Below are 17,872 nucleotides of genomic sequence, written 5' to 3' on the forward strand. Positions count from 1 at the left end.
AGGGCGGGGTGTGATTCTTCACTTTCTGTCTGTCTGTCTCTGTCTCTGGCAAGCGCACAAGCCCTATACCAAAAATCTCTCTCCCAAAAATGAAGCTACACTGTACTGTAACAAATAACAGCTATTTAAATCTGACATCTAGCTACTTGAGTTTAATGTTTGACTTGTGAATATATACCATACAAAACTGCTGGTTTTGTTATTACCGCCTTCCTAAAATAATATGATAAGCTGTCCCTAATTTTCCTCTTCCTTTCTTGTTCGTGATGGTGGACACTCCCCTTTCCCATTTCTTTCAGATTCAGTCATTTCATTATATTTGATCGGAATTCATAAAATAATACCTGTCATGTACAAGTAAGGTTCTAAGAGTCTTGTGTTTATGTTGTCTGTAATACCCAAACCCTAAAGTTAGTAATACTGTCTCTTGTTAAGCAGAGGAAAAATGTGTACGAAGGTCAGGTACTCTTAGATCTTACTGTTAGTAAGTAGCCCAGGGACCAGCAGTTGGCATAAGGGCTATGTCGCTGGACTCCCATGTAGTCAACTGCGGTTTGAGTCCCAGATCCAGTGGCTTAAACTCACACTGAGCACGTGTGTATGCATGCCTAAGATCCCACGAGAGGAGAATGGAGGAGAAGGGATTGTATCATGTCTGTACACCCTGGGGGGTGATTTCTTGCATTCTATCTGTCTGTCTCTCTGGTGAGTGCATGTGCCCTATAGCAAAAACCTCTCAAAAAAAAAGTAAGTAGCCCCTCACATTTGAGCCTAACAGATAGCTGTAAACTCCTAGTGAGTAGTGATTGTCTTTGTATCTCAGTACTCTCAGTCCCTTACTTTTAGCAGAAGCTTAAAAGGTTATTCTTTGTTGGGAGGCCTCCCTCTTGGTCAGTTGTGGTTTGAGTCCCGGACCCAGTGGCGGGCATATGTGCATACATGCACAAAATCCTGAGAGGAGAATAGAGGAGAAGGGATTGCAGCAGCTAGCCATCTCTCCTGGGAGGTGATTTCTTGCTTTCTGTCTCCCTGGTGAGTGCATTCGCCCTTTAGCAAAACTCTCTTTAAAAAAAAAAAAAGAAAGGTTATTAATTCTCATTTTAAAGATAAGCATATTTGAAATCCTTACCAATTTTTCTCAAGCAAGAATGACTTCAAGAATGACTTCCAGTTAGTTGTAAGCAATGGTAACTTCTTTCTTTTTTTTTTTTTTGAGAGGTTTTTGCTCGCCAGACAGACAGAGACATAGAGACAGAAAGCGAGAAATCACCCCCCACGGGGGATGGTCACGCCGCAATCCCTTCTCCTCCATTCTCCTCTTGGGATCTTGGGCGCGCGCGCCCGGCGTGAGTTTTAAGCCATCGGGTCCGGGACTTGAACCGCAGTTGACTACGTGGGGCGACATAGCCATTACTCTAACTGCTGGTTCCCTGCAATGGTAACTTCTATTTCATTTTTTTGTAGTTTAATTTATACTGCCCCGTCCCTGGTATGTTTCACTTGTCCCATTTTTGCCTAAAGCCTTGTCATTTCCTTTTTATTTATTTATTCATTTATTTAATGAATTCATGATACCAGCATGTGCATTTGATGGAGGGAGGAGAAAAGTATCGCCATCAGGGCTGGCCATGCCATGATCCTCTTCCCCCTGCCCTCCAGCTTGGCAAAATCTTGGGCACGTGTTTGTGTACCCAGTATGTTTCAGGTCAGCCGGGCTAGGGATCTGAACATGTCAGGCAGGACACGTCTATCATCACAGTTTGGCCGTCTGTGGACTGCACCACAGGCAGCCATCCTCCAGCTAGTGTGTGTACTTGGATCTGCAGCTCGTGACGTCATTTTCTGCTTTCTGTATGCGGGTTCAGGTACCCTTAGTTGTTGCATCTGATTACTACTTTCCTAACATGTAGATTTCTTTATTTGTGACAGGAATAACAATGTAAACCATTGGGCTAATTGACACATTTAAATTTTGCTCTTAGAATAGATGAGTAAAAGTGCTATGCACATTGTGTTGATTGTTGTTGTTTTAATTCCACATTTATAATTTGAAGCCAACCATAGTCTTTCTGGAAAATTATATCTAAATAGAGTGCACAAGAAATAAGGCGGAACACACTAGACCAGTAAGATTTACTTTAAATACCAACTCTAACAGCAAAACCTGCAGATACTGCGTAGGGTGTAAGTGTTAACTTTAAAAAGAATGATCTTTTCTCTGAAATAATGCAGCTTTCCTTCAGCTTTTAGGTTAGCCTATCAAGAAGAGGATAGGTTATTAGTGATTAGAGTAGCTGTCTTGGGGCTGGTCCTGACTCTTCTGGGTTTCTACATTGGAGAATTGTTCTCCAGTCCATCAGCTGTCATTCGTGAGATGAAAATTTTGCATAAAAAATAGCCTTTGTGATATCTGTGTCCCTTCTATACTTCTGGCATGTCATTAAGAAGTACTATGACTCCTTAAAGTTATTTTTTGCAGCCAATTTCTCTTGGTGCTCTAAAAATTGAGTACCAAAGGAAAGATTAATTATATTTTCAAAGTTTTTTTCTAGCCTTAACCTTTTGTGATTTTTTTAAAGAATTATTTTATTATTTATTTATTTATTTATTTTAATTTGACCAGGGAGAGCAGAACTAGAGAGAGAGAGAGAGAGAGAGAGAGAGAACACGCACAAGTCGCCAGGTCCAGGACTTGAACTGCTGTTATGTGGGAGTGCAGCGCCCTCAACAACCCACTGCCTGCCGTCCCCTACCTCTTGTGAATTTTACGAAATAAGAAAATTAATTTCCAAAATGTTTGCCATTAACATTTTCCTTAAGTAAACATTCTTATCATAATTTTTTGTTTGTTTGTAGAGATTTTTGCTATAGGGTGCATGTGCTTGCTGGAGAGACTGCAAGAGACAGAAAGCAAGAAATCAACCTCCTCCTCCCCCGGCCATGCTGCAGTCCCTTCTCCTTCATTCTTCTCTTGGGATTTTGGGCATGCATGCACACAAGTCTGGCATGAGTTTCAAGCCACTCTGGGCCTAGGACTAGAACCGTGATCAACTACATGAGAGTCCAGTGATGTAACCATTGTGCCATGTGCTGGTCCCTCATCATAAATTTTTTAAGAGTGAATTTTAGGGACCAGCAGATGGCATAATGGTTACGTCGCTGGACTTCCATGTAGCTGACCACAGTTTGAGTCTCGGACGAGGCAGCTTGAAACTCACGTCAGGCGTGTGTGTGTGTGTGTGCATGCCCAAAATCCCGAGAGGAGAATGGAAGAGAAAGAATTGTAGCATGGCCATTTCCCCTAGGGGTTGATTTCTAGCTTTCTTTCTCTGTCTCTCTTTGTCTCTCCAGTGAGGCCATGTAAAAAATAGCAAAAAAAATCTCTTAAAAAAAATCAAAATTTCAAATGCAGATAAACAGTTTTGTTTTTCCCCTGTGGAATTTGCCTGTAAAACTAAATATTATTCATGTAAAACTCAAATCCTGTTTGGGAACAGTAGTTGGCGGAATGGTATGTCATTGGACTCCCATGTAGTCGACCATGGTTCAAGTCCCTGACCTGGTGGCTTAAACTCATGCTGGGCATGTGTGCGTACATGCCTAAGATCCTGAGAGGAGAACAGAGGATAAGGGATTGCGGCATGGCCATCCCCCTGGGGGGTGATTTCTCACTTTCTGTCTGTCTCTCTCTCTTCCCCTGGTGGGGGGGGTGATTTCCCACTTTCTCTTTTTCTCTCTCTCTCTGTTTTCTGGCAAGGCAGAAACAGGTCTCCCCCCAAACAAAACAAAACAAAACAAAACCCACAAACAAAGAAACCACTCAAATCCTATTTAACCCAAACAGTAAATAACTTTGTTACACTTAAAGCTGTGATCAAAGTTGTGATGAGATTGGTTTTATCCTTACAAGATAATATTCATTAGCCTTTTTACGTTATTCCTCTTGAACTCAAAGTCATATATGTTATCTACATTATTTCATTGTTTTAGGATCAATATCAAAGGTTTTGGTGATTCTTTCACAGAAATGAAAGTATGTCCCTGGCTAGAAAAGACCATTCATTATAAAGGCCTGCATGTGGCAACCTGGCAGCTCGGAAAAACACTCCCTGTGACTTGAGCATGTGGGCCAGAAATCATGAGGATGGAGAGGCCAGCAGGTAGCATGGTGGTTAGGGCACTGGACACTCCCACATAGCTGATTACGGTTTGAGTCCCGGACCTGATGGCTTGCTTTCTCACTTTCTCTGTCTCTTTGTGTCTTTCTCTGGCTGATTATGAATAACTAAAATAAAAAATAAATGATTCTAAAAAAAAAAAAAGATTCAGGATTTTTAAACAACCTGGGAACCAGCAGTTAGCTGTGTCGCTGGATTCCCATGTAGTCAACCCTGGTTCGCGTCCCGGACCCTGTGGCTTAGAACTCAGGCCGGGCGCATGTGCGTGCGTGCCCAAGATCCCGAGAGGAGAAGGGATTGTGGCGTGACCATCCCCCCTGGGGGGTGATTTCTCGCTTTCTGTCTGTCTGTGTCTGGCGAGCGCACGCGCCCTATAGCAAAAACCTCTCAAAAATAAAAAAGAATCATGAGGATGGAGAAGGGATTGCTGTGTGGCCAAACTCCTAGGTGTAGGGGTGGGGAGGGTTTTTCACTTTACCTTATGTGCTCTTCAGCAGAAATCTTTAAAAAGATTATTTCTGTACTAACAGATGGTGCAGTGGTTACGTTGCTGGACTCCCACGTTGTCAACTGCGGTTTGATACCCGGACCTGTCAGCTTAAAACTCATATCAGGGACATGCGCGTGTGTGCCCAAGACCCCGAAAGGAGAAAGGAGGAGAAGAGATTGTGGCGTAGTCGTCTCTCCTGAGCAGTGACTGCTCACTTTCTGCCTCTCTGTCTCTCCAGCTAGTACACACGCCTCGTAGCAAAAAAGAAAAAAACCTCTTAAAAAAGTTATAGACTGGGCTCACAACTTTTACATTGTATATTATGAGGTAGTCTATTAAGATGAAATCTTTAAAAGCCAGCAGGTGGTGTGTGGTTAAGGTGTTGGACTCCCACATGGCCAGCTGTGGTTTGAGCCCCAGACTTGGTGGTGTGAAACTCACGCTGGATGTGTGTGTGTGTGTGTGTGTATGGGGGTGGGGAGGTGGGGGGCAAAATCCTTAGAGGAGAATGGAGAAGAATGGATTGCAGTGTGGCCTCCCTCCCCCCCCGGGGGGTGTGTGATTTTTCAGTTTTCCTCTGTTTCTGTCTTTCTCTAATGAGTGCATACTCCCTATGACACACACAAAAAAAATTAAAGTTTTGCATACTCATTTCAGGTTATCAAAATAGGAATTCTTTTCTTTTTTTTTTTTCGAGAAATTTTCACTATAGGGCGTGTGCGCTCGCCAGACAGACAGAGAGAGACATAGAGACAGAAAGCGAGAAATCACCCCCCAGGGGGGATGGCCACGCCGCAATCCCTTCTCCTCCATTTTCCTCTCGGGATCTTGGGCACGCACGCACACACGCCCGGTGTGAGTTTTAAGCCACCGGCCCCAGGACACGAACCGCGGTCGACTACGTGGGAATCCAGCGACATAGCCATTACGCTATCCACTGGTTCCCTCAAAATAGGAATTCTTGTAGTAAGTAGTTTTTATGCTAATGTAGCTCTTATATTTGTGTGTGTGTGTGTTTATTTGTTCCATTAGAGAGACAACACCCCAGTAGGGTATCCATGCAACAGCTCACCTCTAGCCTTTAGCCAGTCCCAGATTATGGTCAAAGATGTGCCTCAAGTACTGAGGGAGGTCTCTGGACTTGAACAGAAGACTTTCTAATGTGGGGATAGCCTTGCGGAGTTGCATCTTTTTTTTTTCCACTGTGCCTCCCTCTGGCCCCTTCTTTTTGTGTGTTTTATAAACTCAGTAATAACATGGTATGTTCAAGGTAGTATAGAATACTCATGCAGCGAAAAGGAATTCTTTGAAGGTTAAAACTTTTGGCCTTGGAGCTCTTATCTGGAGCTAAAGAGGAGGGAAAGTTTGTTTAAAGTTGAGGTGGTGTTAGCTATGGAGGGCATAGATCTCCTCAGTCAGGATTCCGAGAACTGGTTCCTCAATAGATTCCTTTAACTTCTTAATTTGGATTTGTCTTTAATATGAGAGCTTGAGTTTGATTATCTCTGAGGGTCTCTTCCAGCTCTCCGGTTTTTCTGATACCTTGGTAAGATAAATATATATATCACGTGTTAGTCTTCTCTTTACTTTAAAAAAATTCAAACTCCAAAGTCAGTAAGTCTTGTCTTTTTTGTTGTTGTTGTTGTGGAGAGGTTTTCGCTATAGGGTGCGTGCGCTCGCCAGACAGACATAGAGACAGAAAGTGAGAAATCACCCCCCAGGGGGGATGGTCACGACGCAATCCCTTCTCCTCCATTCTCCTCTCGGGATCTTGGGCACGCACGCACACGCACCCGGCATGAGTTCTAAGCCACCGGGTCTGGGACGCGAACCAGGGTCGACTACGTGGGAGTCCAGCGACATGGCCATTACGCTAACTGCTGGTCCCCTTGTCTTTTTTCTTAAACATCAGTATACGCTTTAAAAGCAGGTAGCATTTGATAAACTGTGCTCTTGGCTTCCTCTCATAAATCTCAAGAAATACCCACAAACTGGTATTGGTTGATAATGTGCTGGTTGGCAAGCTTTGAGTATGCTGGGAACATTATTATTATTTAGATATTATTAGTTTTAGAGTTTTTGCTATCGGACACGTGCGCTTCCCAGCCAGATAGAGGGAGACAGAGACAGAAAGCAAGAAGTCGCCTCCCAGGAGGGATGGCTACTCCGCAGTCCCTTCTCCATTCTCCTCTCAGGATCTTGGGTATACATTATTAAGGTTGCTTTAATGACTAACTTTTTGTCAGTAGGTCCAGTTAACTAGTGTGACTTACATTCGTTTGAATGATTTAACACCCCTTGAGATATATATACAGTGGGCATTTAATAACAGAAAGTGGGCAGGTGAGAACTACCAACCCTGTTTAATAATAGTGGTTTTTTGCTTTTCAAAGTGAAAACAGCAGTATTGTGCTGTTTTCTCTTGGTGCTGTTTAGGGGCCAGATGAAATGGCATTGAGGTGATTGAAGTAGTAAAACAGAATTCTAAAATGAATTCTGAAAAAGACTAATCTTTCAGTTCTTTAATGTAGTATAGTATTATTGTTTGGTAGTGGAGTATGAACAGAGGAGCTGTTTTAAAACATTTCTATGAGCAGGAGCTAGGCATTCACAGGCTGACAAAAGCTTCACGGGTGATTGTGATGTTCACCTTTAAGGGCGTCATTGTGTGTTTTTTTTTTATAGCAAAGTTCATCTTTGAAACTAATTTGCTAGAATTTAAGGCTTATATGGTTAAGTTTTAATTCACCACGAGTTATTTTTTTCAAATAAATGTTTATAGTAATATAATAATGGTTAATATGGGGCCAGCAGGTGGCGCCGGATCCACATGGCAGACTCAGTTTGTGTAGTTTGGGTCCCAGACCCTGTGACTTTGAAGTACATGCAAGGCACTGTGCATGTCCAAAATCTCAAGAAGAGAGTGAAGGAGAAGGGATTATACCTGGCCATTTCTCACTTTCCCTTTTTGTCTCTGGCCAACACACACACCCTATTGCAAATTAAAAAAAAAATAGTTAATCTGAACCCTTTTTATGCGATCAGTACTGTGTTGAGTGGTTTGCATGAGTTTTCATGTGTGATTCTCACTACTCTGAGGTAGTTACCTCATATTTCCATTTGATAGGTTGAAGCATACAGAAACATATATGTCACATATGAGGGTCTTCCAAAAGTTCTTAGACAATGTGTGTTACGATAAAAGTATGCATGGACTTCAAAACTTTAGTATTAAAACCAACTCCTTTAATTCCATTTTCCATGAATTTTCTGAAGTCCTCCCCTCCCATGTAAAGTTATACAACCCATTGATGGTGAAGTCTGGATGTGGACTCTGGCACGGGCACTGTGACTCTAGAGATCTGGTACCTGTTGTGCTCGAGTAACTTCCCTTTTTGCCTCTAAGTCAGTAATCAGCCTCAACAGCAGTGAAAACAGTTCCTTTCATTCCAGACGTCAGACTCCCAGTCCTTTCTCAAAGGCAGTCAGCATTAACAGTCTGTTTTTACAAATCCATCCATTAATTCTAACGTGGGGAGAACATACAGAAATACATATACACATGGAAATTTTATACTGTTTTCCTCCAAATATATCTAAGAGATCTTTTCATATCAGTACATATGCAGTTACCAGTTTTTCCTTCTGTGTCTCTTTCAACATTTGTATATTTCCTTTTCTTTTTGTAATTGACAGTACTTAGAGTAGTAATTGGAACTTTCAGATCAAAGTTCAGTTAGTACATTAATTTGATATGGCATGGATGTCAGAATCCTTTTTTACTGAATTGGGTCAATAAGTAACTCAGAAAGAAATATACTTTCTTATTACAGTGCAAGAATATCTAAAAACAAAATCTAATAATAAATTGTTATGATGACTTTACATTTACATAATATCATTCCTTCTCTTTCTTTTCCAGTAATTGGTAGTATAAAAAGAACTCTACTTACAGTTTGAATAGATGATTACAAAAACTGCAGAAGATTTGATTTATATGAGTTGTAGTTGTTTCTTTGATTGTAATAGTTTTGGTTCATTTTATCAGTAAAATTGGTTTTCCTAATACTAGCATTTTGTCTGTATAATGATTAAATTTTTTTTATAAAAGAGGAAAACTTAGGTTGGTTAAGAACTGTGTTTTGAGCTACATAGTTAATACTTATAAAATACTTTCACAGTTTGTTTCTTTTAACTCTGAGTTGGGGCCTATGTTAAATTAATAGAAGTAAATGACATGTAGAGATTAAGTTGTTCAAAAACATGCCAGCAGAGCTAATATTGAAATTCAGTATATCTGGGACCATTGCTCAGTTTACTATACTTAAATTGCTTTCTCCTCATCTCTCCATGAAAATAATACAGTTTCATGGTTTCCTTTGTATTTATTATTTCATTTGTTGTTCACAGCAGTACCATGAAGTAGGCGTACCTACCGTACGTTATATTTCATTCTGTGGCTGAGATACGAGTCTTAGAAGCTGTGACTTTACAAAGGCAAACTCCTTTAATACCTGTCCCATTATGAGACTGGAGCCAAGGCATTTTGACCTCATGTGCAGTGTTTCTGCACAATACTAGAAATGTAGGAAAAAAGACACATTTCTACTTGTTCTGCTTTCTTCGACTTGAGACTTTTCTTGGCTGCCCCATGAAAAAAATCTAAATTACTTTTATTTGCTGGGTTCTGGACCACTTGCCTTGAATTTGTTATATTTCTGCAATTTTGTAACATATCAGTCAGTGAGACTTCCCCCAGGGTAGTAAGGTAGTGCAGCACTGGTGAAGACTGTAAGTCATTGTTTGCGTAAAATGTCCCTATCACCTTCGGTGCCCCTCATTTCTTTTCTATGTTGTACCATTATATCTGAAAAGTTGTATTTCTTCTCTTTTTTTGTTTTCAGTGAATGGTAGTGTCTAGAAAGGGTATGTCCCTTCAAGAGAGAGGTGCCAATGTCCAACCGGCCTAATAACAATCCAGGGGGGTCACTGCGACGTTCACAGAGGAACACTGCCGGGGCCCAACCACAAGACGACTCTATAGGAGGAAGGTATGTATTTCATGGTCATTTTAAAAGAAATTGGGAATAAAAGAGAATATTTTTAAAAACCTCATTGTGGGGACCAAGATTGTAATGGCTCACTGCAAATGGGTAACTTTTCCTAATTTTTGAGCCAACTAATGTAAAGAGAAACTGGAATTCAAAGTAATTCCCAAATCTTTCCACAGATTTCACAGACTCAGAATATAGTTCTCAGTCATTGATTGAGATTACCCGAACTCCAATTAGGGGTTGTTAGCACGTGGTGTGTCATGTTGCGTTTGCGCTTTCTCTTCACCTTCACGTCTCTAAACACATGCAGCAGCTCCTCCTTTAGCCATTTGTGCTCCTTTACGTGTATCTTAACAATACTTGATTGAAATAAAGCTTTAAGACCTTGAGTTTTGATATCCAGCTTCTGCGATTTTCTCCCCATGTTTTTTTTTATCACATATAGATGCTGACAATAATGGGTGGGAAGTAGTCAGGTTTTGTAGGCAAATCATTGGTCTCATTATTCTTTGTGGTCTGAGGACAGTTTTCTTATTTTGTTTTAATTTAGAATCGTTGTATATGAGGTAATGTGAAAAATCAGAGCATTCTCTTGATATAAAACTCTAGGTCTGATTTAGCAGAGGACTGTCATCTATGTGGAAATTACTCAGAACTCCACTTGCAAGGCCTAGTTCTCTAATCTAGGGATTAACCTTGTCTGCTTTTTAGTCTGCAGTAAATAATAGCTAAATTTTAATAGGATTTTCTAATGTAATAATTTGAGGCATAACCATATATGTATTGTCTGGCAAATTATTAAAAAACAGTTAATGTTAAATATAGGGGCTAAATTAAAAGCACATCATGTCGATATTGGAGTACCTAAGTGTTTAAGTGTATGGACTTCCAGCTAGAACAGTTCTGTGTGTAATTGCCATTAAATACCCCTGTGTCTGTTGTTAAAGAGTTTCATCAGGGGCCAACAGATGGTGTAATGGTCATATTGCTGCCTATGTAGTCGACCGTGGTTCAAGTCCCAGACCTGGTGACTTAAAACTCATGCTGGACGCATGTGTGTGCGTGCCCAAGATCTCCAGAGGAGAATGGAGGAAAGAGAATTGCAGCATGACCTTCCCCCTGAGGGGTGATTTCTTGCTTTCTGTCTTTCTGTCGCTCTCTGTCTCTCTGGCAAGCATACACTCCCTATAACAAAAAACTCTCTTAAAAAAAATACAAATAAATAAATAAAAAGAGTTTCATGAAACCTCACTTTTCTTAGTTCACACAGTGGGAATTTCTATTTTATAGAATACTAGTTAACCTCACTGCTACAATACATTAAACTTTTTCTTTTTTAAATACTTGTTTATTTGATTATGTTTGTTGTTGTTATTATTTGACCAGAGAGAAACAGAAAGGGAAGTGAGAAAGAAAGCTGCCAGGTTCAGGACTCGTAACTCAGTTGGTCATGTGGGAGTTTAGCACCTTAACACCATGCCACCTTCTGACCCCGCAGTATGCTAAGCGTTTAGCACTATGCTTAATGCAGAGTTCTGTTCTGAAATTGTTTTTAGCGTTTTTACATTCAGGTTTTTCTTTGGAGAAACCACACTTAATATTTTGCTCTGGTTTAAAAAGACCACTTCTTTCTCTTTCTTAACAAAAGTTTTACATACTAATTTTAGAAAACTTTGGACATACATAAAGGTACAAGACAAATGTAACAATTCCACAGTCCACTTACATTGGCTAGTATTGACGTTGACATATTTCTTTACAGTCTCTTTTCTTTTTTAAATAATTACTTCATGGACCAGCAGATCGTGTAATGGCTACATTGCTGGACTCCCATGTAGTTGACTGCGGTTCGAGTCCCAGACCCGGTGGCTTAAACTCACGCTGGGCACGTGGGTACGTGCCCAAGATCCCAAGAGGAGAATAGAGGAGAAGGGATTGCGGCATAGCCATCCCCCCGGGGGGTGATTTCTCACTTCCTGTCTCTCTGTCTTTCTGGTGAGCACATGCACCCTATAGCAAAAACCTCTCCAAAAAAAAAAAAAAATTTCATTTTATTTATCATTGTTACTATTTTTCATTTTGCTACAGAGCATGCGAGCTCAGCAGAGATTTGAGGGAAAGTGAGAAAGTAAACCTCCAGGTCTGAGACTTGAACTGCTGTTGGCCATGTGGGAGCCCAGCACCTTACCCACCACGGTACCTGATGGATCCCTCAGCCTCTTTTAAACTGCATGCATATATGTATATATTGCCAACTCCCCTTTGCCATCCCCCGTTCAGGTTTTCTATATTCATTTTCTATAATCTTCACACCTTTGGGTTCTGAATCTGCAGATTCAACAATCATGGATTGAAAATATTTGAGAACAAAAGGGCTGCATTTGTACTTAACATGTACAGACCTTTCTCTTGTCATCATTCCCTGAAAAATTCAGTATAATAACCACTTACGTAGCCTTTATATTGTACGTGAAGTAGTCTAGAGGTGAGTTAAACTGTGCAGGAGATATGTATACGTTATATGCAAATACTTAGCCATTTTGTAGAAGGGACTTGAAGATTTTGGATTTTGGATCCTTTTTTAATCCACAGGGGTTAAAAAAAAAATCCATCAGGACCAGCAGGTGGCGTGGTGGTTAAGGCACTGGGTGCCCACATGGCCAGCCCCTGTTCAAGTCCTGGACCTGGCAACTTGCTTTCTTACTTTTCCTCTCTCTCTCTCTCTCTCTCTCTCTGTCTCTCTGGTGATGAAAATAAGAATAATAAATAAAATAAAATAAAATACATTCTTTTAAAAAAATAAAGTCCTTCAGAGATCTTGAGGGACAACTACATGTACATGTATAAGCCTATGAGCAACTTACACCTTTCAAAACAACTGCACTTTGTTTTCTTTTTTTTTTTTCTTTTTACGAGCATGATAGCATAGGAAGGAGGAGGAGAGAGAGAGAGAGAAAGAGAGAGAGAGAGAGAGAGTGTGTCTCATCACATCACGATCATTCCTGCCCCAGCCTCCCAGTCAGCCAAGAATGTAGGTACATGTCATAGTGCCTGACCTGTTTAGGTTGAGCTGGGAGCTGATATTAGGCCTCCCCGAGGCAACTGTAGCCAAAGTGTAGTGGTGCCCTCCCATTTGTGCCATGGTGTTGAACCTGAAAATTGTTTTTCATTTGCTGTAGAGTGAACATGCTTGCCAGAGAAAGAAAAATAAAGACAGGAAAAGTGAGAAAGCACTCCCCTAGAGGGATGGTCACACCGCAGTCCCTTTTCTTCCACTCTCTGTCAGGATTTTGGATGCTTAGGCATATGTACCTGGTATGTCTGGGACTCAAACTGTGCAGCTGACCATGTGGGATCCAGACACCTTCAACTCCACACCACTGGCTGGCTCTGGACCTACAGTTCTTTTTGTATTGATCTTTAGGTTGTAGTTTGATTCTGACACATGAACTGACAAAGTTTTGGGCATATCATAGTACATTGCTTCTGAAATCCACTGTGGTGGTTCAGCACCATTGTCTTCTCTATATGTAAATGTCACAGAAACTTAAAACTTTTTATTGCATCACGTATTTTAAGAAATGAATAGGAAATATAGAGAAGTGGTTTAAACTATTCATTAAGATGTTTTGGTTTAAATAACTTCAAGTTATGATAAAGTGGGATCAGAAATCAGATTGGTTGGGGCTGGCAAGTGGCATGGTGGTTAAGGGCACTGGACTCCCACATTGACGACCGCGGTTTGAGTCCTGGACCTGGTGGCTTGCTTTCTCACTTTCTTTCTCTTTCTCTCTCGAACTCTGTTTCTCTCAATTAAAATAAATAAGTGAATAAATAAAGTTAAATAAAATAATTTAAAAAATGAATCAGATTGGTAGAGTGGCACATCTTGTAGTTCATGTGCTCTAAGTCAATCAGTTACATGTTTAATTGTGAAGGAAAAGAATAAAAATAAAAGTGTCTCAGAATGGCAGAAAACACGACACAATGTAGAGATGAAGTGTAATTAGGGTTTAAAGTTTTCTTTTTAAAGAATTATTTTATTTAACTTTATTTATTTATGTATTTAAATTTGATCAGCGAGAGAAAGAAAAAGAGAAAGTGAGAAAGCAAGCCATCAGGTCTGGGACTTGAACCATGATTGGCCATGTGGGAGTCCAGTAACCATCATACCACCTGTCTGCCCCAGGGTTTAAAGTTTTACTCTTCCCCTACTCTATAATGTAACTCTACTTACGTTTTTTTTTTTTTTTTTTAAAGAGATTTTTGTTATAGGGAGGGTGTGCTCATCAGAGACAGAAAGCAAGAAATCACCCCCCAGGGCAGTGGCCACACCGCAGTCACTTCTCGTCCATTCTCCTGTCAGTATTTTGGGCACACATGCACATGCACCTGGCATGAGTTTTAAGCTGCCAAGTCTGGGACTCAAACCACAATTGAATATGTGGGAATCCAGTGACATAACCATTACGCCATCTACTGGTCCCTCTACTTCAGCTTCCACAGTTTTTGCGTTTACATGTTTTTTAAAAAAAATTCCCCACCCTAAAGTAATACACACAGATGGCCCGTTTGCTTTTTCTTAAGCTTTACATTGTATGTATCCTTCCTTTCTTTTTTTTTTTTTTTTTTTTTTTTTATTTTGGTTTTTGCTACAGGGCATGTGTGCACAGCAGAGAACAAAGAGAGAGAAAGTGAGAAGTCTCCCCCCAGGGGTATGTCTACAGCTCAGCAGTCCCTTCTCCTCTCAGGTTTTTGGGCGTGTACACATGCACCCAGTGTTTTTTTTTTTTTCCCCATGCCACTGTGTCCAAGACTCAAGCTTCAGTAAGCCATGTAGAAGTATAGCACCCACTTGCTGGCCCTGATGCATCATTTCTTTTGTCGTTGAAAATTGTTTTAAAAAAATGACATTAAAAGTCTTTGGGGCCAGCAGGTGGTGTGATGTTCAAGGCACTGGACTCCTACATGGCCAGCTGTGGTTCAAATCTTGGACCTGGCAGTTTGCTCTCTAACTTTATGTGTGTGTGTCTCTCTCTCCCTGATTAGCACATGTACCCTATACCAAATTTTTAAAATAATAATAATAAAGTTAAATAATTATTTGCTTTAATAGTAATTTTGAACATGGAGATTTTTATCATTTATTTTTATATGAAAGTTTAATTATGATCCTAATATTGAAATTTAGAACTTTAGCCAGAAAAGGGACTGAGAGAGAGGTGGCATGGTCATTGAAGGCACTAGATTCCCACCTGCTGACTGTGGTTTGACTCCTGGACCTGGTGGCTTGCTTTTTCACTTTCCCTTTCTCTCACGTGCTCTCAAATTTAAATAAATAAAGAAAGAAAGTTAAATAAAGTAATTCTTTAAAAAACAAAACAAAACAAAACTTTAGCCCCCCCCAAAGAAATTTACCAGTTTAAGAATGTAACTTAAAAGATATTGTTTGTCTGAATATCATTTTGCCTTCTTAGTTTGTTTTGCACCTGATACAGTGAGCTCAGAACTGGAAGGAACTTTGAAGACCTCATCAAATCAAATCTCAGACTGACTTGAGACCCCTATAGAGTGCCGTACTAGCAGTAATCTAATCTTTAAGAAACTTCTTCAGTGATTTTTGGGATTGAGAAGATTGGGATTAATTGGGAGAGAGCAGTCCCTGCTGTGTTTTCATTCTCTTCACAGGACTCGTGTTGCTCAGCTTTTCTAAGTGTAATGTCATCTTCGCTTTCGTTGACTAAAAACAGTGCATTTGGGCTTGTAAAAAGGTCTTCATTTGATACAGCGATTCAAATACTGATAATAGCAATTGCAACAGCCTTATTGGAGTGTTTTACATTTTTGAAATTATTATACATACTCTCAATCGAAAAGTAGAGAAGCTCTGTATGCTAAGTATATAATCCCTTTTTATAAGCAGGACCTTGCTCAGCTTTGCACAGCTTGTAGTCGAGACCTGGTTCTAGACCTCTTGAACCAAATCAATGATTCATTATGCCAAGCTTAATGCAGCACTGACCACTTGATTCATATGATGAAGGACTTATAGGAGAGGACTAAAGTACTCAGAACTGAAGAGTAATTAACTCATTCAGTTTGTGATTTCACTAGCAAGTTTCTTAGGATTTTGGATTTTGTTTTACTTTTGTTCCATTCTGTTTCTCTTTCAAATCACCAATAAGCTGTCGTCTTTGTGTAGCCTGCTTCTACAAACCACTCCTGCCCTTGCCCTAAGTCAAAGTGGACTCACACATGGCTGACCAAATCAAGATCACTTACCTTTTTTAGAAAACTAGCTTAATTTGTCTTTACAATAAAAATAAGTAGAATCTTTAGGATACATCTATAGATATATAGATACATGGATATATAGATAGATCGATACGCACAGGTGTACATATATATCTATAGATGTGTGTGTGTGTGTGTGTGTGTGTGTATAGATAGTCTCTCCTGATCATTCCCTTGGCTGTTTTTCATTCATCTGTCATCACTATCCATTGCTTGAAGCAAACTCTTATTTCTCTTTTGTTATGAGGTTTGATGAAAGACTCATGAGTAGACTGGAATGGAAGAAATAACCCCAAAAAGTATCCATAATTGAACCAGACTCTTATTCCTCTTCTGTTATTTTTTTTCTCTTTCCAAAATTCCTCTGTGAGTTCTTGGATTATAGCTGATCTGTTCCTCTCTTTTCTGTTCTTTTTTTCTTCTTTAGGAAATCACTCCCATCCACTGCTTCTGTGTTGGCTTGCTCTCAGGGATACTTCTAGCCCTTTCCACCTCTAGCACAGGTATTTGGAGGCTGCTCCTTCCCGCTTGGCCATGCGATAGCGTTTTCATTATACCATGTGCTTTCCCCCCATTTTTCTAAAATGGCAGTGGTGGGAATTCAATTTTATAGCAACTTTGCTTAAGATGGTTTTTATTATAAAAGCTATATGCATATTGAGAATAGAAAGTTAGGAAGCTTCAGGAAAATTAAAGAAAATAAGATAATTTAATTCTGTACCTTTCAGATAACTGTGGTTAATATTTGTACTTTTAGGTTCTTACAGTCTTTTGAATATATGCACTTCTTACATAAAAATAATAGAGATGGGGGTGGTTGGCGAGCAGATGGCTTGAGGGACTGGACTCCCATATGATGGACGGCGGTTTGAGGCCCAGATTTGGTAGCTTGCTTTTCTCACTCCCCTATTTCTCTGGTGAGAGCATGTGCTCTGTAGCAAATTAAAAATATTAATAATATTAAATTAATTTTAAAAAGAATAGGGATGATCTAGTTGAGTAACCAATTGTCACTATGCATATTATCTGGAATTTTGCAATATTCTTCCGTGAGGCAACTTTAAATGTTTCCATGACTGTGATGTGAAAGCCCACGATTTAAGTTTAGGCCTCTGCTTTTTCTCGTAAGGTTTTTGCTGTAAAAGTATGGCTGTGCCTCTCACTTTTGACTGAGATTATGGATTTAACAAGTTAAATTCCTGCAGCCAGCAGGTGACGTGGTGGGTAAGGTGCTGGACATTCCCAAATGACTGAGCACAGTTGGAAGTCCTGGACATTGTGGCTTGCTTACTCACTTTCTCCCTCTCTCTCTGTTAAATTAAATTAAAATAAATGAATAAATAAGTAAAATTAAATCTTTTTAAAATGTTAAATGGTTACAAATGGGTTTGTAAGAGCTAAGAGTATAAATATTTTGGAGACTTTTCAGTCCTGGACCTGGTGGCTTAAATTCACACCAGGTGCGTGAGTGTGCGGCCCCAAGATCCCGAGAAGAGAATGGAGGAGAAAGGACTGTGGCATGGCCATCCTCCCCGGGGGGATGATTTCTAGCTTTTTGTCTCTCTGGCGAGCGCACCCTTATAGCAAAACCCTCTCAAAAAATACCCTCTCAAAAAAACCCAAAAAAAACTCAATTGTGGGAAATACATAGTATCTTATTAACATCTTCAGAGTAGAGTTTTTTTTTTTTTTTTAAGAATTATTTAACTTTATTCATTCATTCATTTATTTTAATTTGATCAGAGAAGGACAGAGAGAGATAGGCGAAAGTGAGAAAGCAAGCCGCCAGGTCTAAGACTTGAACCGTTGTCGACCATGTGGGAGTCCAGTGCCCTTAAGCACCCTGCCTCCTGCCC

General features: G+C 40.0%; 1 protein-coding gene across 17 annotated transcripts in view; it reads left to right on the forward strand.

The window, feature by feature from the left end:
• Window positions 1-17,872, forward strand: part of TRIP12 (thyroid hormone receptor interactor 12) — a 219,288-nt gene that overhangs the window by 54,800 nt on the left and 146,616 nt on the right. For all 17 annotated transcript variants that reach the window (XM_006141920.3, XM_014582397.2, XM_014582405.2 and 14 more), the window contains exon 2: window positions 9,573-9,719. In XM_006141920.3, coding sequence (XP_006141982.1) covers window positions 9,622-9,719 — 98 coding nt within the window. In that variant the 5' untranslated portion in view covers window positions 9,573-9,621. The remainder of the gene's footprint in view (window positions 1-9,572; window positions 9,720-17,872) is intronic.

Source organism: Tupaia chinensis, unplaced genomic scaffold, assembly GCF_000334495.1.
Source record: "Tupaia chinensis unplaced genomic scaffold, TupChi_1.0 Scaffold000066_1, whole genome shotgun sequence".
NCBI classification, from domain to species: Eukaryota; Metazoa; Chordata; class Mammalia; order Scandentia; family Tupaiidae; genus Tupaia; species Tupaia belangeri.